A 25,017-nucleotide genomic window follows, 5' to 3' on the forward strand; every position below is an offset into this window, starting at 1 on the left:
CTTGTGGTCAGGATGACACTTCTCAAATTCAAGTGAGAATGTGTCCACAGAGAACAAAGCTAAAAATCTAACCAGGGTATTTACTCTTCTGTAGACAGCACTTCAGTCATTGGAATGGCACTTCCAGCAGCCAAACACATACTTCTTGGTCATAATAAAAGAATGTACACTATTAATCTTAACAAAGTAAGAAAGTAGAAAGAAATAGCTGCTGAATACCGTAAAAAAAAAGTGAACATTCAAAGTATTCTATAATGCTGTAATTATAAGTTTTCTTTCTCCTCACTTTATGTAAAAAAATGCATGATTTTCTGTCTATATTTCAGTATTTAGCCTCGAGGAGCAGAATGTTTATGCGAATGCTTGTGCCTTGCTTTCCTTTCCAGAATAATCCTAAAAACTCTAGCAGATGGCCTATTTTCCTCCCTGTGCATTGTGTTATTCTAAACCTTCTGAAACATCGCCATCGCCTTCCCCAAAAGCCTGTCCTGGGGCAGAAGGAAACAGTCGTAAGATTTATTCAGAAAATAGACGTCGGCATGACAGTAAACAGTGCTTGCCTGAACTGTACGCTGCAAAAGTAAGTATGCATGTATTTATGAACATGCCGAAGTACATGTACTCTATGTGGGGGAAAAAAAACACACAAAACACAAACATTGAAACAATAAATTGCCTGTGCAGTTGCTTTAAAAAAAAAAAAAACTTTTCTTAACTTTATCAGTTTTTCATTTTGTTTTTCTCACACAGTAAATGAATAAGTTTCTATCTTCCTTTGCTCTTCTCCTGCGTCAATCACTTACATACTCACACACGCACTTGTACACAGCAGATGGCAGGGCATCTCACAAATTACAACAACTGAAATATGACTCATGGTCTTCACCAAAAACATGTTTGTTAAACAAAACAGATCTGAGGGGGAGAGATTTTACCCCCCTCCCCTCCTCAGCAAAAGGCTCCCTCTGTGGTGTGGGAATAGCTTGGAATCTGTTTAAAGGACAGACCTATCATCGAGGAATGTGGAGCCACCGTCACAAGTAGAAAAAGGGATCTGAACACCTCGCCACACTGCTTGTTTACAGCTATTTGGCTATCGCAAACTGCTACCAAGGATGATTTTCTTTGGAAATACGGCATATTACTTTGAAATCAATGTAATCCCTCTTCCTCTCATACTTCTGTACTTTTTATGGTTTTTTTTTTTTTACTTTTTCCAGTGATGGCTGGTGAGAACAGGAGGCCAGCTCATCAAAACTGTGGGACAGCATGTGTGTTGCTCACCAAACTAACAGATCACTTTCTGTGGTCTTATGAAATTTTCTGGACAGCACTGATGTGATTAAGATGTGTGACGAAGTTGGTGTGTGTGTGTGTATGTGTGTGTGATGGACAGTCACAATATGTAGTTAGTTCTGTAAACCATAAGAAGGGGTTATATCGGCTCATGGCCATCCAAAACATAGTTTGACAGTGTGTGATACACTTTGTATTTGTCTGTTGAATAGTAACTTCATCTGCTGGAAGTGGTGTTAACGTTTCAATGGTACATGGTAGAGAGACCTTTTACATTTCTCTCTGAAATGTATCTTTGGAGCTTTCAGTATCATCACAATTGCTAAGTGGTGCAGCTGAATGTGCTGAATAATGACATTACAGGTCACAGCCTCTCTGACAGACGATGGTCTATCAGCTATTTTCCTTCTCGCTCTGTGAGAGACTCCTTCAACTAGAAACATCTCCTAATTTTATTTTGCTTTCCAGCTTATCCTCTGCAGTATACATCTTCATAAACCCTGTTTTTTTCATAATATGGCTAAATTACAGATGCAGTGTATATCAAAGCACTTAATGCTGTTTGGAGTAAAATAAAAGTTGTAGGTGTGAAGAGCACAGACTGTCACGGTCATCACAGTTTCAGAGATCTCCACCAACAATGAACTACATCACATGAGTCACCAGAACATTCACTTTCACTGGCAGTGATATAATAGTATTGTAGCACTGTGATTTGCATGCTGTGCTTGCAGTCTGCTGTCGTTCCGTTGAGTCTCTCTTGTAATGATGATATCATTTATATTTGAATGAGATCATCTTTATCCTCCTAGGACCTGGCGTCCACATATGTGGACCTCACATTTTGGGTTCTCTAGACCACAATACTAACTTTTTCTCAACAAGGGCCTGGTGACCACATATGAGGATATTATACTGCCACTCAGTAATCGAAATTTAAAACTAATGTCCTCATATGTGGACATCATTTTTCTCAGGTCCCAATCAGCCTATATAGCAAAGAATAGAGCTCGGGTCTTAGGAGGTTAAAGAGCATCATTATCAGCATGAATTTTATTTGGTTTGCAAATAAGTATTTTTCTCATTATCAGATCATTTTTTTTCAACCAATCTAACCGTAACCCTAACCCTAAAGGCCTAGGTGACATCATAAAATGTCTTGTTGCGTCCAGCTAACAGTCATTTGTTTTAAACTTATATAAAAGCAAGCAACAGCAATTCTTTAGATTTGAGAAGCTAGACCCAGAGAATGTTTGGTGTTTTTGTCTAAAAGCAACTTAAACAATCAATTGATTATCAAAATAGGTGACAATTCATTTTCTGATGGTCAATAGCTATAAATTTTATGTTCAGTTTTTTTTATGCTTGAAATGACATTCAATTGCAACTCAATGACAAGAAGTATTATTTGTATTAAACGCTAATTGCTGGTCCACTATAAATACAATTTTCAAGCATAGTGTAGATCAGGGGTCTCCCAACAAGTGGCTGATGACCTCCCAGTAGCTCAGCCCCTGTTTTAGAGAGCTCACCCAAAGGTTCTGAGAATATAGTCTGTATAAACCATGGATGCATAGTTCAAACTTTAAGCAACACAACTTTACTCAGTAAATCTACTCCAAATGCAACTTAATTAAATACAGACCTCTCAACACCAAATAATTAGTTGTCAGCTGTCATGAGTTATGCTGTCAAGTTTGTTTACGTCAGATATGCCGTAGGCGACATGCAGTGATAGCAACTCTTCAGAACAGAACAGATATAAACTACACTTTTTCAACAAACCAGAAATATGTTGCCATTTTGGTCCATGTTTGTTTACATTTTGGAATATGTTAATGTGAAATCCTGTTCGTCATGCACCATTGAATCTACCTACTGACAACTATCACTGGATTACATACTAAGCAGCTTCTTTTTTTCTCTGATATCTAAGCAGATTTATAGACATTTATTTGCAATGGTGTTGTAATGGTGTATGTGTGTTCAGGTTGGAGACCCCTAATGTAGACTAATCCACTGTAGGCAGTGCCAGTTTGTTTCAACTTTAAACATTTCCAATTTAATTATAACTAACATATCTACTATGACTTATCACTTATTACCCTATCTTGACAAAAAAAGCTTTTGATTATTGTTTTGGTTACATAATTTGTCAAGAATAGATTCAATCTTGCTGTCAAGGAAGATACACTGTCATACACCAGTAAACTGGGTTTATTACATTACAGTGGCATTCTAGTATTTTTCACAGTGCTGCTGTTTTCTCATCAGTGACACGTTCTTTTGCCTGAAGCTTCTGCATCTTTTCACCCAACATACCACGCTCTGTCAGGAAACCTTTAATGTCATGAAGGAAAGCTGCCAAACTAGTCTTCAAAAACAGAGGCTGTCAACGCAGGCATCATTTTCTTTCTAAGTTACACTCAACTACTACCTAATTAGCTGGTCGCTAATGCAAGCTGTCTGAAACTGACATCACCTAGACGGTTACTATATAGAGAGATTCACCACTTTGTCTTTCTGACAGCAAAAAGATACAGCCTACTGACAACTATAAATTTCAAAATGACAAAGAGTGAAGTTTCTTTTTCTGTGAAATTCAACATAAATTATACATGGAGTAGTGCAGAGTGCTTTTATCAGACAAAAGCCTTTTTTTCATTTCTGTTTTCACCAACTAATTTAATTAAACATAAGTAGCTACTGCCGCTATTAATACCAACTATAGGGAACAGGAAGTTTTCACACTTTTACAGAATGAATTTGAAATTTTTCTCTAAACGTTTTGCCCCTACACACTTTATTGTTTTTTTTTTTTTTTAACCATCAGTAAATTAAGACTGTAACACTGTAGCCAACCCTATCTCCATCCATCCCTCAAACCACTATGTATAATTTTGAAAATATCAGAAAAAAAGACAAAAAATACATAAGTAAAGGCTTACAATTTTTTTAATATAAAAGGTCCATGCTCTTTTGAGAAACTTAATGTCTGGGTTGTGGTCTCATCAGTAGTGCCAGGTTGCCAGATTTTCTACTGTTCATCCATCTTAACCCACTGTGTGTAGTATTAGGGGCCTCTGGCCCAGATCTGTCATTCTTATTCACATTCTTTATTCCCTTCTGCCTCATTGACATTGGCAGTAGACTGGGCCAGTCCCAGCTGGCCCATTCTGAAATTGCTTACTGTAGAAACACATCCTCTCAGTAACAACAGACTGCTGCCCCCATGCCAGCTGTTCGGTTCTCACATTCACCTAATATAACCCCACTGAGCTTGAGAGGTTTAAAAAACTGTAATGAAAAAATATTCCAAGTTAAAGAGCGGCTTGTCTAAAGGACTGTAGAGAGCATATTGCAGAGCTCACCTCCACCTCATGAGTATATGTTCTTAGTTGTGACTTCTGGTTTTGCTGTTTGCCACAATGCAGACATTAGTCAGATTAGCTGAAAGAGTTGAAGTTAAGTTTAATTTTGTCTCCAACTTTTCTCAAGTTTTTCTCTTCCCTTGTCTCCTTTCTTTAATGTTTTTCTTAATTTGGATGCTCTCATAGTGCAGCGCTACAGTATAATGCAATGTTTTTACCTGAATGACTTTAAATAATCAGAATGCTGCTCAGACTCTCTCTAAAGCAACATGGACAAATCCAGGACGAAAATCCACAGAATGACTATGAGCCACATAAATGAAGAAAAACAATACAATTCTCCATGAATTATCTGCAGCCGTACTCAATAAGTTCCAGCTTTGGAGAGATATATTGTAACGGCAGAGTTAATTAAGAAAGTTAATTACAGAAAGGTTTAGGGGAATGGCCAGTCATTCATTTCTGGTTAGTTGGAATTATTGACTGTGCTTTGTTTTATTTGATAGACACAACTGGGATTTCCTGTCAACAGTTACCGGACATCCATGAAACCTGGTTTTGGTCCAGGCTTCATTGTATCTTGTGGAATTGCTGATATGTCTAGGCAGATTGAGTATTGGCACAAACATCATGATGAAATACGGTCTCTGTGAATGCTTGTGTCTGATTGATTATTTAAGTAATGAGAATCCATGACAGGTTATGTCAGGTCATCGAGCAACTCCAGAAGTACCTGTATCAGTTTGAGAACCTAAAGAGAGCTTACATTTACCAAATGTGAATTGTTATCACTTTATTATAAATAGTATGTTGACTCGACAGTGTTATGTTTTCATGAGCCAAAATGTTTTCACAGCTAAATATTGATCTGCTTTTTTTCCCCAATAGAGACCATGACGACCGCCACCTCCCCCATCCTGTTGAAATGGGACCCCAAGAGTCTTGAAATCCGCACTCTGACTGTGGAGAGGCTTCTGGAGCCCCTGGTCACACAGGTAGTTCAGTTCACTCTGTGATGTAAATGTAACAAAAGAGTAGCCAAACCACTGAAGCTCAAAACATAACTGGAATGTGCTGTTCCTCTTAAATTGATTAATGGGTCTGTACGTTCTGGCACTAGACAAGAACTAAATCCAAGTTTATATTTTCTGGTAGATTTGTATAGAGTCAATAATGTTTGTAAGTCTTCTAAAGTCTAATGGTGCCATTGGTAATGGACTGTTAAACAAAAGATGCTTGTTATGGCTCAATATGAGAGCAAAATGAATTACTTTCTGGTTGCACCTTGGCTGAATCACTTACTACAAAGATGTTAAACTGTATTGGGAAACAGCCAAGGTCTTTGGCCGATTGCCACTGACTTTGTTTGGCTTCCACACTGAACAGATGGCTGAACATGGCTTATTGTGACAGAGTCTGTGACGAGCATTGGGTATCATTTAGATTTTGTAGATTCAGATTCAGAATTTGCTTGTCGAATCACACTCGTATAACATGACTAAGAAAACATGTTCTGATTGAAAGCCACCTGTAGCCTCTGCAGATTTAGGCTTCTGTGACAGAATGGTCACCTGACTCAGAGTATGTATTCCAAAGCATAAATTGGTTTTTAGATTGATTCATGTCTTTTTCATGTCATCTTATAAGCACCTGAATGTACCATCAACTGCATTACATTAACACAATAATTTGTTATATAACCAAATGCTGTCAAAATCAAATATGATATGCTGTTTGCATTACATAACTCAATTAATGTTGAATCTTTGCAAGTTCATTGAACAACGTTAAGAGAGACTAATGCCTGTCTGAACGTGTACTGCAGGTAAAAAAAACCTTGAGAAATCTAAAAACCTTTGCTCTGCTTTGAGAAATAAATACAATCTGTTCCATCAGGGAACACTGCATGGGTAAACTGCTGGGTATGATGTCACTGTCCCCATCTGGAATATTACCAGAGACTGGCACATCCACAGTGATTGCATTGATGGAATCATTGAGTGTACCAGCAGCCTCCCCCAGTGGTCTGATATTCTTCCGCTGGCTGTGACGTGCTTTTTATTGAACATTTTTAATCAAACCCCTTTCTTTTAACCTAATGCATGGTGTCTGCAGTGTTGTGGTGGCATTCATCTTCTCTTTAATCTTTTTCCATGTCTGCTTTAATTTGATGGTTTAAAGAGCTGTAATTCTTTTGCTGCTCCTGCATCACATTGTGTATTACCTGAAGTTCTACATTTCTGAAGAATGCTTTTTTTTTCACTTTTTTCAATTCCATTTTCACTCTGTTAGGTTGATGTCTGAGTCTCTTTGGTGCAGGATGTTTCTTTATGCTGCATTCTCCAGACAGAAAATACCCTGTGGTACACACTGCATTTTGCCCTTTTATTCTCTCGTGTTCATTTATTTTTTTTTATTTATTTATTTTTTTGTCAAGCATGAGTTATTTTGCTACCTATTCATGTTAGAGCTCTGTGTAGACACGAAATTTCAAAGCACTAACTAACCTGACCTCATATGGCCTTTTTTTTTATTGTTATAGAAGACATTTTGACATGTCACTGTAGGAAAAGCACACGTATAAATGATAAAATTAATGATGGCTGAATTCCATTGAGATGCTTTGGTGTCAGGGTCCTGGTGCTGTCCATACTGGTTCACTCTCGCACTATAATGGCTTACTGAATGGAACAAAGCCACTGTTTTGTTATGGGTAACACTTGCTGTGACAAGACAACATCTGCTATGAAAAAGTTCTTTTCATTGAGTCCAGTCTGGACCTGACAGTTAACAAAATTGTTAGCCGGAAGCCACCATATTAGATAATCCCACCCACACTTGACTCCTCATGAACTCTCCCATGGATTCTCAATCAAATCTGGAGAGTGTAACACATATAATGACACTACAGTGTTATTGCTGGCAAACTAAAACCGTGACCCTGATACCACAGTGTGACTGCTTCAGATCAATACAGATGTTGCAGAGAAAGTAGTTTTCATTTAATGTCGTTGGTGTTTGCTTCCAGCTCTATGTATGTATATACATTTGTAATAATATGCTTTTTGTGGTTAAGTAGTTTTCTTAATTAACCAACAGAACTGACCAGGGTCCTCTTAACACATACTGATGCATGTGTTTGCATTGCAATAAAACAGGAGACACCACTGCAGCTTGCCCTAGCTTTTCAAGAAATCCCACAACAAAATCTAGCAGACTCTAGCTCCATTGCAGGTAATGGCTGACCTACTGACAGTAGTAGATATTAGATTTGGGAAGGCTTACATTTACTCACAGTCTGGGACTTGGAATCCAGCCTGTACTCTTTGGTCCCCTGGAGAATGTTTAAGTTGTAGACTTATTTTCAAGCTTTACCTGTTTCAACAGCAGTAAACACCCCCTTTTATCTCCTATTGTGTTTGCTGTCGGAAACAAGGGATTCCATGGTAACACATAGATAGCCTTGAGACATTGCGCTAACCACAAAAAAAGCTATTGTGCAGCTACTCATGAAATAAGATGTAGACTGTTTTCAAAATAAGACCTGAAATTGCTGAACACAACAATAAGAATTCCAGCTGTGAAAACATAAACAACAATAGCTCTCATTCCCTTGAAATATAATGTCTTTAGTAGCTCATTGCTCTGTTTTAACAGAAAATACCTGCTGGCATCAGTAAAGAATCCTCTGCTTTGGGTTTGGAAGGGTAATACTTCTTTTTAGACCTACGGCCTCAAGTTAAATTATTGAGGCCGAGTTGAGTTGCAGCCATTTTTGATATTTTTGATATTTAAAAAGTTGTGGTAAAATTGTAACATTTGCAAGGTTGGCTCAAGTGTAGGTACTGTGACTCAAACCCAAGCTTCACATTAAGTTAGCATGTTTTCTACACTGACAAATGCTGTCCATTAGCCAACATGACCATAAGGGGCCGGGAAGCTTTCAAATAGGTTGTGTGCAAGCATGCATCACATGTTGAATCCACTTAAACAACAGAATATGGTAGAATGTGGTGCTGAATATTTTTTAACTGGTGTGAACAGATTTCACATGCTTAAGTACAAATCCTGATCCTCCTTGAGACGATAATTGTAATAGATTTGCTTGTTTGATTTTCTTGATTACTTGATTTTTTTTCCTGAAGTAGCTCATTTTGTGCCTCTTTATTCACACAGACAAAGTTAAGGACATGGCAAATCACCAGAATACCAAATAGTCAGGGGAGAAAACCAAATATTTTGCAGCCAAGAAAGATCCACTATCATGAAAAAAGAGCCCATTGGTAATTTCCAGTGTGAGATTTTGTTCATGTCCAGCCATCCTGTGCATTAAGTAAGGGATCATCAAGAGATGGCTGAATATGAGCAGAAGTTGAGAATGTGTTTCACTGCTGATTCATTTTCATAAGCTTTCTAAGCTTGAGTTATTGCTGGCCATCAAACATCACCATCCGTCCCCTTATCCCTGCCTGTATAACTTTATGGGTTTTGAGCTTATATGCTTTAACTGGATTACATTAAAACTTCTAATGAGACACCATTACTGTTTGCTTGGAGGAAAACCCAGATGTTTTTTGTTTTTTTTCCCCACTTGGCATCATCACCCCTAACTTGAGTAGCACTGGCATCAAATATCTGAACAAACCCTATTAAAATATACACTTTTAGGCTGGTTTGAGCTGAAATTTTTCGGTAGACCGTGTTTAAAATCCAACCGAGTGGGTTTCCATTTGGAGTTGCACAGTGTGTATTTTGTCATTGTCTGTCAGCTACATCCTGTGTTTGTCCTCATGAGCAGTCATCAAAGTGACAGGTAGATAATTGCTTAATGTTAGAAGAACAAAAGGCTGATGAGCATTTTAAATTCCTGTCTATAGCAATGGCTGTGTGCCCTTAGAGCAAATGATGTGTCTGACTACCAAACATTTTTTATTTTCAAAATGATGAGTCTTCCCCTTGACATCTTAATTTCTTTTTTATTGAAATAAACTTTGGAGTTTTTGCAACAGTGATCCCAGGATTAATTCAGACAGCTTCATTGTGAGTGTGTGTGACAAACACACCAAAAGCTCCTTGATTTAGCCAGAAGAATTCAGATGCGGGTCTTTTGTCAGGCGGGTCTACAAATAATAATCTTCTGATTCTGTCACTGTTATGATCTTGTGAAGTTTTGCCAGCAGTTGCTTGACATTGAGATTTAAACAAAGAGACTTTGTGGTATTTCTCCTCTAAATGCTTTGTAGTGAATGATCAGTCATTTATTCTCTCCCTCCATCTGATTATTACCTTTTGTGAATTGATGGATATTACAGTTAATAATGATTCATCATTTACTCTACTGCACAATAATAGTAATAGGCTGCAACTAAGATGGTATTGTGGCTAAATGCATTCTCTGAACACCTATGGGAATACGCACAACAGCCGGCTCTGGTAGTCCATCTTTTGTGCAATTGCATTGGAAGTGTGGAGCATTTTCGGATATGAACGAGACACTGTGATTGTTTTTCCTGTCAATTTGGATGATTCAGTGTGTTTGGGTGGAATAAAAGGTTGCCTCAGGTGGATAGACAAACAGGCTCACCCTGACATTGCTTAGAGATAGCATGCTCATTTATCATGGCGGAACCTCTCTTACCACGGCTAGAGTACCTGAAAAGTCCATCGCTAATAATACCAAGGGGCCTACTTTATCACTGCGTATGAAGGCAGCATGGTTCTGATATAGTAAACATTTATACTGCAGACAATAGCGATATTTTTTGAAAGAATTATGGGGAAGTAACCCTAAGAGGCAGTTGGGAAAAAACGGGTGCTAGAAGTTGGTCTCTTTTCATTTACTACAGTCCAGACTTTATGTTTGTTGGTGTAGAAAAAGGGGAACCAAGAACAGAAAGTAACTGGCTAGAATGTAAACATAGCTAGAATAGCAGAAGTCTTCCTGTATGTACATATTAAACTTTGATCAAACCCTTTGACAACTTTGATAGACACATTTGTTGGCGTTTTGGGAATGAGGGTAGAGCGGCTGACTCATCACAGGCATTTAGTAATGTGTACACATGGTCTTTGTAGTGAAAAGGTGACATTTCATTCTGCTAATGATAGAAATGTGAGACGTTGCTCACTGTCTTTGGTGGAATCGAATTCTTAATTTTTTATAATAATTTTTCTAATTATTAATTTCTATGTCTACCCTGTGAAATGTTACACCATCATTTGGGCAATAATTTGGACTGAACAATTTATCAAAATATTATCAAAATCGCAAAATGGCCAAGTGCAATATCCCAATCGTAGGAGCTACATCACAATATCTGGCCAAATTTTTTTTTGCCTATCTTTCAGCCAAGTGATAATACATGTATTTGTGTATAATAAACAGAAAACCATTCATTATTTACCCTTGCATGTAGTACAGTACAGTACAAGGCATCTGGAATGAAGCTAGTTAAGCAAATGTTATAGGCATTGTTGCATATCACATTATTTGAAACTTCTGCTGCACTTACACATAGATGTATTCAAATATCTGTAACTGTATACGAAATGTTCATCATCCTTGCAGTATACAAACCTACAAAACTAACAACAACAAAAATAATGGACGCACATTTTATGGTAATATATTCATCATAATGATGTGTGTAACGATTTATATTTTAAGACAAACATTTTGACAGTAACAGTAACTGAAATTTTAGTTAAACTGAACTCCATGTCAGTGCAGTCTGGGGTACCGGCAGTGAGCCTTGGCATGCAGTGTGTCTTGGTGCATGTACTGCGGAGTAAGCAGATTTGGATTTGCACTTCTGGTAAATTAAAGTGTGCTGATCCCAGAACTTGTAAGTTTGACTTCATGTAGTCAGTCTCCTGTAATCGTTTTACAGCAAGAGCAACTAACGAGCTAAAAACTTCAACGCAAATATTCAAGGTGAGAGGTGTATAAAGGGTTCATCAAAGCTTGCATTTCTACTGTCAAACACTACAAAGACAGTTTTCTTCTCTTTTGCTTCCCTCCCTTTCTCTTTCTCTCTCTCTTTCACACGCACTCTGGATCTATTTTAATCAGCTCATTGCTTTGTTTGTTTATTTAGTGTTTGCCTCCACTTCTTGCTCATCCATTCTATTTCATCTTGACTTGTAATATACACAGAAATAATGCGTTGTTTATCTGTGCTTGCTGTGCCTTATTTGTTGTGCTTGTTGGACTTCCCTTTCCAGGAACAACAGAGACGGACAACTATAAATATCCCATTTACAAAAAAAAAAAAAAAAGCCCACCGAAAACAGAGGGACAGCCAGCAGAATTATTTTTTAATTATCTCGTCAATAGGAGTTGTTTATTTCTTTAATATTAGGGTTTATATATATATATATATATATATTTAAATATATATATTAATCCTTTCTTCGGCTGAAGGTAAAACCTGCAAATACTGTCAATTATTGACTGTTTCTGCCTTAAATTTGTAGATGTCCTTTGTTAAAGATGAATCTGCAGTCTAAATTGGTTACCTGCTGGCTAATTACTGTCAAAGGTCATTGTACTTTTAAGCTGTTTTAATTATTACGCGTACACATGTGATGGTCTTTTGTACAGTTAAAGTCTTTCAGTTTTTCTCGTTATAATGACGTGCATGCTAATTTATTAAATAGTATTGAATTAGAGGATATAATTGATGCTTATAAGGTCTCCTATTGTTTTGAATACAGCTAAGGAGATTCTCTCCATACTTTTGGTTTTATTTTAGACCGTTGGTGCATGATCCTTTTTCTTAGCAATCTTCAAATCCAGCTGAGATTTATGTGGCAGAATCTATACATTTTCCACTTCGCTTTTATTTTTGATCATTTCTATACTGTATTGATGTGTTGTTCAGAGAGTTTTCTGTCCATCAGCCAGACATACAGTACCTGGTGAACCAAACATGAAAATTGTTCGCTCTCACAGGGTTAAAACATGACATGAGTACCACTTGTGCAGAACAAAGTGGATTTACCCCCCTGATCTCTCTGCCCTAATTCCGGCTCTTGGATGGGATTTCCACCATTGGGATGTTTGGTCATTGACTTGACATTCTGCCTCCATGAGATGTAGGGAAGAGCCTCTCTGCTGCACTGTCTGTCTGGTTTGCTAGACCAGAGAGCGGTATCAGTTTATTTTTGAGTTATGCTGTCCTTCAGGGGCCTCTGACTCCCCTGGCTGCTTTTGATACTCTAACATGGATTCATTCATGGTGAGTACTCATGTCGGCCTTGTCAGCACAACTTGCTCCTCTTAATGAATGTTATGTTTCTTAAAAGAGCTGGATGCTGGATGATTCTGGTCCAGCACTGCACAAACTTCTTCAAATGTAAACAACTGACAATTAGTAGCTGTTTCTGTATGTAGACGCTGAGAGTTGTGCAGCCACTGTTGGTCTTTGGTTCTCTGTCATTGTAGAGCTGAACACTGGCTTGATAAAGAAGGCCTTTGAAGGCAGACACATACTCAGGATGAAAGGGTGAAGTAATCGAACATGGTGAATTAACAGACAACACAACATGAGCAAGACACTGTCTTTGTTGCTGCTGGTCAATATCTGCATGAATCATTTATTAGTGGTGTTTGAGCGACACAGCAGTAAAGTATTGTCGCGGGTATATTCTGATTTCTTGTCTGGCTTTCTTGGTCATTAAGTTAAAAGCTATTTTCCTTTGGCATCTCAGCATTTTGGCATATTTGACTTCACAGCCTGGTAATGGGCTAGCTGGGCACCTGCACGGCAGAGTTGGCTGTCAGTGGTGGATGCTTTAACCCCCTTTGTTTTTGTAAACCATCCAAGGCCAAGGTTTGGCTCTGAGTATTGGTTGGCACCTGACACACATAAAAGACACACTCATACACATACACACACACACACACACACACACACATGCACTCAAGTCAAGGGGCTTAACATAAAGGGAGGGGAGACGACGGCGGCAAGGGGATTAAGGCTTCATGCTGCATCACTGTCATAATCCATTAAGCTAGTGGAAAAGGAGGAAGCCTGGACCTCAAAAAGACACTTTTCGGAGGCAGGAAGGGATGCTGTACTTCTCCTCAGAGTTTTTATTGAAACCACAGAGCAGTTGCTCTCAGAGTTGGGTAATTTTAGACACTGCTACTGGAGTCGAACTTATTTTGTCAAGAGAGAAAAGTCATCATTTTAAGAATATGATGATAGCTTATTAACAATGGAAGCATATTACTTTTTATGGAATAACAAAAATAATTAGAAACTCAGAAACAACCTTTATGCTGCTGTAAGCTTATTTAGGTATCAACTATTGAAGTACAGTCACATTAATTTTTATTGAAATTGATACTCTGTCATATTCATAATATAGAGTATTGTCTGGGTCTTGGGTGCACTGTAGAAATGGGTCTAGCACGTCTTCCGCTTCATTTTTGAAAGGGAAAAGCTCACTGGATTTGAAGATGTGAAGTCCTTCACTCTTTGTACTCTTTCCTATCCCTTGTTTGAATTTGGATGACAGTATAAGAGGCTTTGAACCCTGGGAGAGGCAGCGATGTTCAAAGGCTGTCTGGAACCTGCGCTTCTTGGCATGCTCCTCATCGGACACTTGCCATGTTACAGCAAGCGATCCGTAATTTAAGTTCACGGGGGAAGCAGGGGAATGAAATAGACAGGGCTTAGTCCCAACCGCAGTGGCCATGGGTTTGAGTCTGACCTGTAGCCCTTTGCTGCATGTCATCCAGTCTCTCCCTCCCAGAATTTCCTTTCCATCTCTCACTGTACTGTTTGAATAAAAACAAAAATGCCCAAAAACAAAAATTATAACTTAATTTAATTTGACACACAGCCCTCATGAATGAAATTTATTTCAAAATGTTACATTTTGCCTTGTTCCACCTTTGATATCATTATATAATGCATATGACACATTTGGGCTCCTTCATTGCTGGTTCAGTTGGTCTTCCTGCTTCCCATGATTTCGTGACATTATCTCAGTTCCCTGATGTTTGCGCTGACTCACACACCTGCTCCCCTGTGATGTTTCTTTTTTCGGCCTTTATGCCTTACATGGTGTTTAACAAAACAAGTATATTGGCTTCATAGCAAGTTATCTTAATGCAAGTAAACATCTCTTGTATGTGAAACAAAAAAAAAGATCAGATATTGTGAATTAAAGAGGAGCAATGGTAATGGGCTGAAAAAATGCAGCCAAATACTGCAGTTCCTCGATTGGCCACTTGAGACTGGCTCCAAAAGTGAGTCATTCCTCGTAGACTCCCATGTTTAAATCCCTAATTTAACAGCAGAAATAAACATGTTTACAGCCTAGTACAAAAAACACTTTTGGTCTCTATAGCTCCCTTCATGACAACTGTAGGGGGATGAATTTTTATATAACTCAACCGTTTATAATTTATTAAGGCTTAAAGTGATACATAATTGAGGATGTGGCCTCTTTGAGTGACAAGTGGATGCCGTCACAGTCCACTAGCTTACTGTTCAGCATCACCCCAGCTAATTCGAGTCACTGAACGGGACTTCTCGGCCGTGTTTGTGTCTTTCGGAGGCTCTTTCATACAAATATTGGACTAATAATAAGGCTTGCTGTGCGGCTAATTGACTACTTTCCACACACATCCCACCTCTTTGCCCATTTGTGGATTAGCCAAGAGTTACGTGTCTCACGTGCATGTCATGCGGGCAGTGTGTCCGCTGTAACCTGATAACATGGGTGCTGAAATGAATCCCACGACATTCCGCAGCCGCCATGCACACGCCATGATGTGTCCGGCCTTAAGCAAAGTCAGGCACTACCAAGATGGCGACAACAGAGCAGCCTACTCAAAATTGCTCTTCAGAAACCTATTGACGACACCACAGAGGCTACGGCCATCATTGTTAATTTTGTAATGGGCCTATGACAACTTCTGGTGGACAAATGCACATGCTACAACACTTCCCGACGATACATAGAGAGACTGTTGTGACAAAATATTCATTGTAATCTGATTTGAGTAATCTGAGTTTGCTGTGACTTAATTTTATCCTGACCCTTGGAAACTGCATTTAGCATGTTGCATGACAAAGGACAAGTGCACTCTCTAATGTTTTGTCAAACATTTGCTCTGGCAATATCTACAGACCAAAAAGTTGCCTTTATCATTGAATGGCTGTATTAGAGTCATCTGCTTTCTATCTCAGTATTTAGTCTTGGGAAAGAAAGACCTACAGTTTATCTGTCTTATAATAACCTTATAATTCACCCTCATAATTTAATTACAAAGACTGCAGCTGACCAGTGCATTCATTCTCAGTTAATCTGGCACTGACCTCGCAGCAGTTGTGCACTCCAGAGCTCTCAAATACACTCAGACTGCTGTTAACGTGTCCTTGAAAATCAATGCATCATATTCTACCTGTCGCACATGTGTGTATGATGCATGGATTTACATGCAGTATTCTTCTGTCTGTTTTTATCTGTTACTCTCACTTTCTGTGTTTGTCTTTATTGTGTGTCTTATAGGGGGGCTACACTGTTTCTCTCTCTGTCTCTTCATCTTCTGTATACACACAGACACACACACACACACACACAAAAAACACAGTTTGGTTAAACCAATAATATGAGAAAGGTGATGATAGTCAGTAATACTTTATTTTTACACAGTAATATAATGAGGATGACAGCTCTGTCATTATGCCGAGCGCCTCCTGTTAGTTTCTTTCTTCTCATTACTTCTGCCAGTGCCTTGGGGTCAGTCCTGGATCTTGTGAAACACACTTTCATCTGTCTTTGGGCTATATCGTCTGACACCTTGCTATGTCAGCATATGGCTGCCCCCAGGATTCTGAACAGCAGCCATGCACAGATGCTGGTTGCCCACATCAGAAAAGATTGCCTTCATGGTTGTAGCATTATTTTTATAAGTGCAAACTCAACTATCCACTATGCCTTCTAGTCAAAAACAATACCAGCTATGCTATTCTGCTTGTCATTTTGTGAGACAGCAGATAATAGAACAGATTGTTCATGGCCTAGGCCACTGAAGTGCCTGTGCCAAATAAGCACATTTCCATAGTGTTAACTCTTATAGTAAATGAGAGTAAGCCATGACAGTGTGACAGTGAGCCAGCATTTACTTAACCAGCACCCTGACACTAAACTTAATTCAGCCAGCATTCATTTTATTATTAACACCCATGCGTTTCCTACTGTGACATGTCAAAATGTCTTCTATCATTTGAATATACTGTAGATACTCCATAAATCCAATTTCTAGTTTAAACTCAATAATTTCCATGCAACTGCTTCAAAATATTAAGTGGAATAATTGGGGTATAAGAAGTAAATCTAAGGTTTACTGTTTTACTTAGAAGTTGGCAGTTAGAAACAAATTATTATAAAATATTAACAGTATACAAATGTTAATGGTTATTGAAGATTACAGAAAAAGGCGTGATTTGTACCACAAATTCAGGTTATTTACAGCTGTAGGAATAAATGGATGCATGTACTGTGTGGCCTAATGTTTAGTCAGCTAACTAAGGTGGACTGTGGCCTTGAAGCTTAAGCTCTGCATGTTTAATGAGAACAGGTTTGGGTGGTTGAAGAAAAACTGTAACATCACGATTTTAAGGGAGGACTTTTTCTTAACACACAGTTTTGTTGCATAATGAAATATCGCCTCAGTTTAGGGAGTCTATGCATATGAATCTGCATGAGTAGTTTTTGATAAAACAAAAACTACAGTTTGAACAGTATGCCATCTACGCCCTTGTCAGAGTGACAGGGACATCAAGGACAAAGCACAGCTCATATTTGCATCTGGTAAACATTTTGCTTTCATCATCCTGGACAAAAGGAAATAATTTCTTTCTTTATTTCTTTTGAACAAATAGCAACAGCCTGCACATTCCCACATTTCAAAATCTTCACAGCTAAATGTTAAAAAATAGAAGTATCCTTTTGTCTTTTTACTTGTGCACATAATACCAGAAACTGAAACACACAGGTTAATCACCAACATCTGCAAAAACCCTATAGAATTTTTTTTTAATTCAAAGTCAGCTGGATGTACAATCATAAAGCATTTAATCCTAATTTATACATTATTTTACTTTATTTTGTTCATTTAATCTCTTTTCAGTTACCAGCTTTCAATTCTGTAGTGTTCAATAAATTTCTTGATAAACTTTACCCCATGAAAAGCACTTATTTCTCTCACAGAAACAACGTTTAAAACATTTATTAGTGTGAGAGAGAAAGCCACTGTTTCTATATTCATGAACACAGTGTGTCTCATCCCTGAGAGCTGTGGGAGCGGCAGAGGAGAGTCCAAGGTCAGCATCCTCTAATGGTAATCTGTGAACCAAGACATTATTGTGTCAGGCTTCTTGGATAAATTATGCTCCTCAATGGTGTATCCATATAGTTCCGCCTCATCAGATATTTTGTGAACCAACACAATCAGACACTAACTCTTATAGCACAGAGCCCTGGGCTGATGAGACTGTGACATAATGCCACACAGCCTATGCTGTGAAGATGCTGAGCAGATATACGAGTGGAATACAGCCGATGTGTTTTGGATCTTCAAAGGCCTCTGACAGTGAGCCAGCAGGGGTCTTGTTTCCCCTGCTCTGTTTTGTGTGTGTGTGTGTGTGTGTGTGTGTGTGTGTGTGTGTGTGTGTGTGTGTGTGTGTGTGTGTGTGTGTGTGTGTGTGTGTGTGTGTGTGTGTGTATACATATAAGTGTGATTGTCTGTATATTTGGTTTGGAGCAAGATCAGCACAGATGTAATCTAAATGACACTGAAATAGCCAAAAATGTCTGTCTGTGTGTTGTTTTTCTGTCCATCCTTTTATATAAAGAATACCTTTTTTTAATCTTCTTTCTATTACTTGTCTCTAAACAGCCATCTTCTTCCCCTATGGCCTATAAATCTGAGTTAATTTGATGAACACCATTATTATTTTACAGAATAGAAAATACAATAAAACAAGCATTTTACATGAATAATTTACTTGCCAAGCTCAGTTTCTAGCACTCTCTCTAGTTCCGTCTCCCTTAACTGAGTTTTGTATTTACTGAGAGGCAGATTTATTATTCAATATAAAGTTTTTGCAGTGGTTCCCTGTTCATTGTTGGGTAAATTATGTGGGAAGTGGCATAACGTTTCATGGAATTGGACAAAGTAATTATTTGAGTTTTCTGTTAAATATTTCACCTTTGCACAGTGTGAACTCAATTACTAAATGTAACCCTGCAATCAAATTATACCAATTTGTATAGATACAGTGTGCACACAGTGGTGCTTCAGATCTCCGTTATGAAAATATGTCACAGATCAAGGCTGAACCCAAAGGCAGACACGAGAGGCTCTGATTAGTCCAAAAAAACAAGTATTTTATTTGACAAAAGGTAAGGGAATGGTGGCTGGTGGAATCCAGGGGGGAAGTGAGCTCACTGGCAGGCTTGGGCAGCAGACAAGGGCTGGCTGGAGGAGATCTGAGTGAAGCACAATGATCTGACAGGGACTGGATGTCAGGGTTGGCTATATATACTGGAGGGTTGATAGTGGATGGATGGAGGCCAGGTGTGCTGATATTCGGAATAAGGGTCAGGTGTAAGGGCCAGGTCAGGAACCAGGAGGTCGCCACCCACGGACAAAACAGAGAGAGACAGACAAAACCAAAACGCACCAAGCACACCACATCCACACTAAGATTAAAAATAAAGAAAGCAACTTTCACTTCAAATAATCAGGTGTCATTGGGGAGAGGTCCTGACTAAATACTTCTCTGAAATGGATTGTCAACCCTAAAAGCATATTTTAAATAGTGTTTTTCTAATGACCTTGTGGAATAAAGATTATCCACGAACATAAACCCCTTTTACACCATGCTGCTCGAAAAATGTATTCCTGTGTCCAATGACCTGCAGTGATAGACTCATGGTCTCCCCTGCCAAGGTCACTCACAGGTCAACCAGATAATCAGCTGTCATAAACCACATGTTTGTTGTGCCCTCCTGGTCATTCTCTGAATTTTCTGTCTTTGGTCAGACTGTGACCTGAAAAATCAATTACTTTCCAGCTGTTCAGTTCTGAACACAATCTGAATATTCTGCTTCCAGCAGCTGGTTTCAGTTGAACATTCTGTTGCTAGTAGCAACCACTACTGGAACAGATCTATAGCATTTTCGATACTTTAACTGACTTTTTTTTACATGCAGCCATTTATCAGATCTGTAGCCAAGCAAATACTGACAGGCATATTTGTGACAATGTACAGTAGATACAGTCTTTCCCGTAAAAAAAACGGCTTTTGTCTGTGTAAGGATCTTATTACGGAGGAAGTCAGGTGACGTGGAGTATAAGGAGGACTATTAGGAGGAGGCTGGGCTGGATGGATGGACAGAAAACGCAGAACTTTGACACAGGAGACCAGGGTTCGTTTCCCCGTGTGATACTGATGGTTACTGTTTCTTTTAATCAGCCATTCCTCAACGCTGTATTGTAACCATGATGATAAAGGTCCTCCAACCTTAATCACTTTGAAGCCAAACCATAGACTTTCCCTTAACCTAACCAAGTTGTTTTTGTGCCTAAACCAAACCAAAGTGTGGCTGTTCCACAACCTTAACTCCAATCTTATTATTGTTACCATGACAACAAAGGTCCAGTACACCTGCTGCCAGTACAGTCATATGAGTCATAACTGGGGGCAGGGACAAGCAACCTACAGGTATGACCTGTTAGGTTGGAGGACTCTGAGAGCTATACATTTGTGTATCCAGTTTCCTTGTTATTGTATTAACTAATTTCTACAACACATTTGGTATAATTAATGTTTACTGTATCTGTGACTATATATATTTTTTTTCTAATAACAAATCAGTTGATTTGTTGCGCAATAATGTTTTCACAGTTTCACAATTGCTTCAAGGAAAAACCTCAAAGGCCATTTCCTACATGTACTGGAAGTGTGTTTAGCTCACTGCAAAGCTGTGCACCAAAACACATAATAAGGATAGAGGACAGAATTTTTAACATTTCTTGTGTTTATGTGTCCCTTGGAGGAACCTTTGTTTATGGAATTTCCTCACATTAAATTGACTACATCATAATCTATAGCCGTATAGCAGCTAAACATAGGCTGTAAGATACACTGGCCTCTAGACACATGAAAACAAAACCTGAGCTTCAGTGTATTGCTCTTCAGAGGCAACTTATCTTATCTCCATATAGCTTGGGGTAGAGATACATCAATTATCTAGTAATCTGTGAAATCAAAGGTCAAACTTGCCGCAGCATTACTTTTAGACAGTAAAAAGTCTCTCGGTCAGCAATTGTGAAAGTATTGAGATGTAAATCAAAAGTTTGGTGTGACTGTAATACCAGGTTGAAAGCCATGGTTAAATCCATGGGCTGGATGGGCCGAGGAGGATTTTTAAGGCAGAGCTGAAGATCTTATCGATTGAGAGGAGAACTGATTGTTTATGGTGTTATCCTCCAAGTGTTGTGGGGTTATGGAGGTAGAAGAAATTGCTGTGGGCACCTCCATATTAGCAGTGGGTATGTTAAGGAATGCAGCAGCAAGAGAGTATCGTTGAAGTTGTTGCAGACCTTCACACCTGAGCGTCAGTCTCAGTTTATTAACTGTTTCTTTTTGGAGGGGCTTGTTGACAGTAGGCTGGATGCTCACAGGCCCTGGAATAGTGGATAGTGAAGATGTTGGTCTGCTGTTTACAGGGCAGAAAGAGATGTCCATACTTAATATATACATGACCTCTGTTAAATCCAAACTATTGTACTGTCATAAAGCTCTTCTCACACTGCTTAAAGCCATTTTTTGTGCGGATTTCTACACTAATTTCTCTGACACTGATCTTTGTGACTGTACCTCACACTTGAAGCCATTTCAGACTGAGATTTGAGAAAGCTTTTATGTGGTTTGTCTTTGAAGTAAGAGGCATTTCAGATGGCATATATTTTGCCAATTGTTATGAAGATTATGCGAAAAAACCTTAAGGCTTGCCATGCAAAAATTAAACCCAAGTCAAATGAGGACTCATTGGTATTTTCACTGAAATTGTAACACAAACTTTCTGTAATTTCTTATATTCATATTTTTAAGTGGAGGTGAGAGTTTGATAGTTAAAAAGAATGTGTTGTTACTGTTTGTTCTAATTGGCCAGCACTGCATATTGATTTCAAAGCCTGCTGTTTTGTGCTGCTGTTGTTTTGTTTTCCTTACATTAGATCCCCAAACACTAATCATTGGCTTTTTACACACACTAGATGAATGGTATTTTTAGGTAGTTCTTGGCATCCAAACAAGTTGGTTTTATTACATTTTTTGTTTTGTTTTGTTTTATTTATTTTTTCCACTCTTTTCTCTTAGGTATGCTCATAATTCTCTCTGCAGAAAACAATGTTCCCCAACAGATATTTGGACCCAGAGTTGGGCTCCTGCACTGGGCTCTGTGGAAAGTTTTGGATGGTTTTCAAATGTGTGCAAATTTGTCCTCACAAAACATCAAGTGGTTTAAAGCATGTCCACCTGAAAAGCACTGCCAGCAGTTATTGACCCTGTCTAGCTCTATCAACTGTGAATCAAAAATGTTCTGTCATGCCTCAAAAATGAATGAAGTAACCTCAGTGAGAGGGAAAAGACGTCTGGTGAGAATGATAATGAAGGAGTGGGAGGATCAAACAGAGTGTAGGAAAATGGGCTAAGAGGGTTGCTAATGAGGAAATATTCTGGGGAAACTAAAAGTCTATTGCACTCTCAAAGTAGAAGGAGCGTGAGAATGTGAGAATCACTATTGCAGATAATACTATTCTTCCGGTATAGGAAATTTGAAATGTCCTGAATAGAGTAAAATGCTAAATTGCAGGTAGTTAGAGAAAACTGACAATTCAGTGAAAATTAGGACAAATTAACCAAAAAACTATGAAAATACTTGTCAACCAGTTCCATGCTTTCCCTTGTTTCTTCCCATTATATCCATCATTACATGGTGCAGTTCCTCTCCAACATTCACCTCTAGGCTTTAAAGCTACACATACTTCCAGGAGGTTTTTTGAGGATATGGTTGCCAATAAAAACGCTGCATGGTCGAGAATATCAGAGCATGACACTCTTGCAACCCTTCCTCTTTACCACCCAGAAAACCACTCACAGGTACCGAGTTTAACACTCACTAATCTTCACTGCTCTGCACTTCAGCACTTGTTAACTTCAAAAGATATTTTAAATAGGGATATAATACAAATTGAGCACAACCTTCAGCGTAAAAGTCCTAGGATATGTTTTTATCAGCTCTGCAGGATACAGGGCTCTTCCTATCAGGTGCACATACAGTAGCAGCCACAGTTTAAGAAGTTCAAGACCATTTATGTGTAAATATGCTTCACAGTATGTTTGCACGTTTTCCCTTATATTTGACTTGTGCAATGCAAATGTGTGTAGTTCTCTGAATTTTATACATAATTGTCTTGGCTGCATTAGTATGTGTGCAGATGGATGTACAGTCTGCTGGAGATGAAGTAGTCAGTAATGTGCATTGTTTCTACAGTGACACATTTGTTGATCACCCATTTGGTGTGTACCATGGCTTGAAGCCATTGCAGCAGCGACCTTCTGCAAACAGGTTTCTGTATTGCCCCTCTCACAGCTAGATGACTGATTCCCCCACTTGGAAAAATGTAGGAGACCCCTGTTTGCTTTTGTCCCGTGAGCTTTTGCACACATTATGCACTTTACACATGGGTATAAATGTCCACATCAATTATTTAACAGGGAGCATTATGTACTGTATATATCACTAAGTGTAGGGAGGTGCCAATGGTTAACAGAATCTCTCAGGAGCTGTGTATGTGTATGCATCATCATGCATGTGTGTAGCTGGCTTCACGTGCATGTACATGCACACGCCCTTCCCTAATGTTCAACAGTTAAAGCGCATCACTCATCTGTTGGATGTGAGTCTCAGAGGCTGAAGGCGGAAAATTGAATGGCTACGCAGTGCCACAGGGATTTACTACTGAGTGGAGAGTCCACTGGTCAGTGCTCTGAAGAGGAAAGGCAGCATGGCATTTAATAGTATTGATCAGCAATAAAATGGGAGGGCAAGGCACAACAACTCTTTATGCCTGAAGGAAAGGGTATCCTTACATTTGCTGCAGTATAATCACTTATGTATAACTGTTAACTGTTTCCCGTTTGAGCCTGAAGGTTGTGGAACAATGGGAATGCTCTTATATAGCAAGAAAAAAAAAAAAAGAAAATCAACCACTGCCCGATTCTGTTAAAGGCTGTGATAACAACTCGACATAGGTTTTTGTTAGGGATGAGTTTTGTTCACTAACATTCCAGCGCAGTATTTCAATGTCCACTGATGTGTAAATATTTGTTATCCAATCAGCAATGAGCTTCCATATCTGAGTTGCAGTATAAAATCCTGCATACTTGAGCAGGATTTAAAGCTCTGGGCTAAGTTAATGAATTCTGGCAGAGACCTGACTGCTGATGGCGAAGGTGTGAGAAGTAAATGCAGTTGGTCATGGTTCAGTTGAGGATGGAAAACCGCTAGAAACATGATGTCACGATGTAGATGAACCCAGCTAAACTTGTTTCTGGACCATGTATTTGAAGAATCTATCGTATTTCTGTAGGAAGGAGAGATAATTCAGCACAAGACAAATGTGACAGCATTGGTACTCTGCCATGGCAGGGCATTTCCAGAGCACAAGCTAGCTGTATACGTTTAGTTCTTGTGATATGAAAATGGAAGTAAATCTTGTAATTTATCTCATGAGTTATACAAAAAAGTTTGTTGTCAATAGGAATACAATCCAATCTATGTAGATATGCTATTCCCCTCTTCCTTTTCTAGATCATGGCCTTTCCTTCCACCCATATTGGCTTGAGAGACCTGTGTAGATGTGTTTTGTGTCTGCTTGAATATAGCTCAGCAACTTTTTTAGATTTGTTCTCATTGTGTCTCTGTGGTCCTGCGTCTTTCTTGCCCAGTGACCGTATCTTGATGTCTTTCTGCAGTCATTGCTGTGTGTATGTGTGTGTGTAAGTGTGTGTGTGTGTGTCTCTCCATACTAGCACAATCAATCTTTGGGAACACCTGGAAACTTTTTGTAGGAAGAGCGCGATTCATGCAGTATTTCTTGTGTCTTTTTTATGGAGTAACTACGTCATCAGAGTTGCGTGCACATTGCGGTGGCAGATTAACAGCGGAAACAACTACAGTGAAACAAGCCAGTGGGAAAAAAAATGTCTTGTTGTGCCGTTGGATTTCAGAATAGGAATGCAAAAAATATGAC

At 38.7% G+C, this 25,017-nt stretch overlaps 1 protein-coding gene across 3 annotated transcripts in view; it reads left to right on the forward strand.

Moving 5' to 3' along the window:
- The window catches only part of ctnna2 (catenin (cadherin-associated protein), alpha 2), a 360,950-nt gene that overhangs the window by 66,829 nt on the left and 269,104 nt on the right, over positions 1 to 25,017 (forward strand). For all 3 annotated transcript variants that reach the window (XM_056370618.1, XM_056370606.1, XM_056370611.1), the window contains exon 2: positions 5,556 to 5,662. In XM_056370618.1, the coding sequence (XP_056226593.1) occupies positions 5,561 to 5,662 (102 nt within the window). In that variant the 5' untranslated portion in view covers positions 5,556 to 5,560. The remainder of the gene's footprint in view (positions 1 to 5,555; positions 5,663 to 25,017) is intronic.

The sequence above is a fragment of the Seriola aureovittata genome, chromosome 3 (assembly GCF_021018895.1).
Source record: "Seriola aureovittata isolate HTS-2021-v1 ecotype China chromosome 3, ASM2101889v1, whole genome shotgun sequence".
Lineage (NCBI taxonomy): Eukaryota > Metazoa > Chordata > Actinopteri > Carangiformes > Carangidae > Seriola > Seriola aureovittata.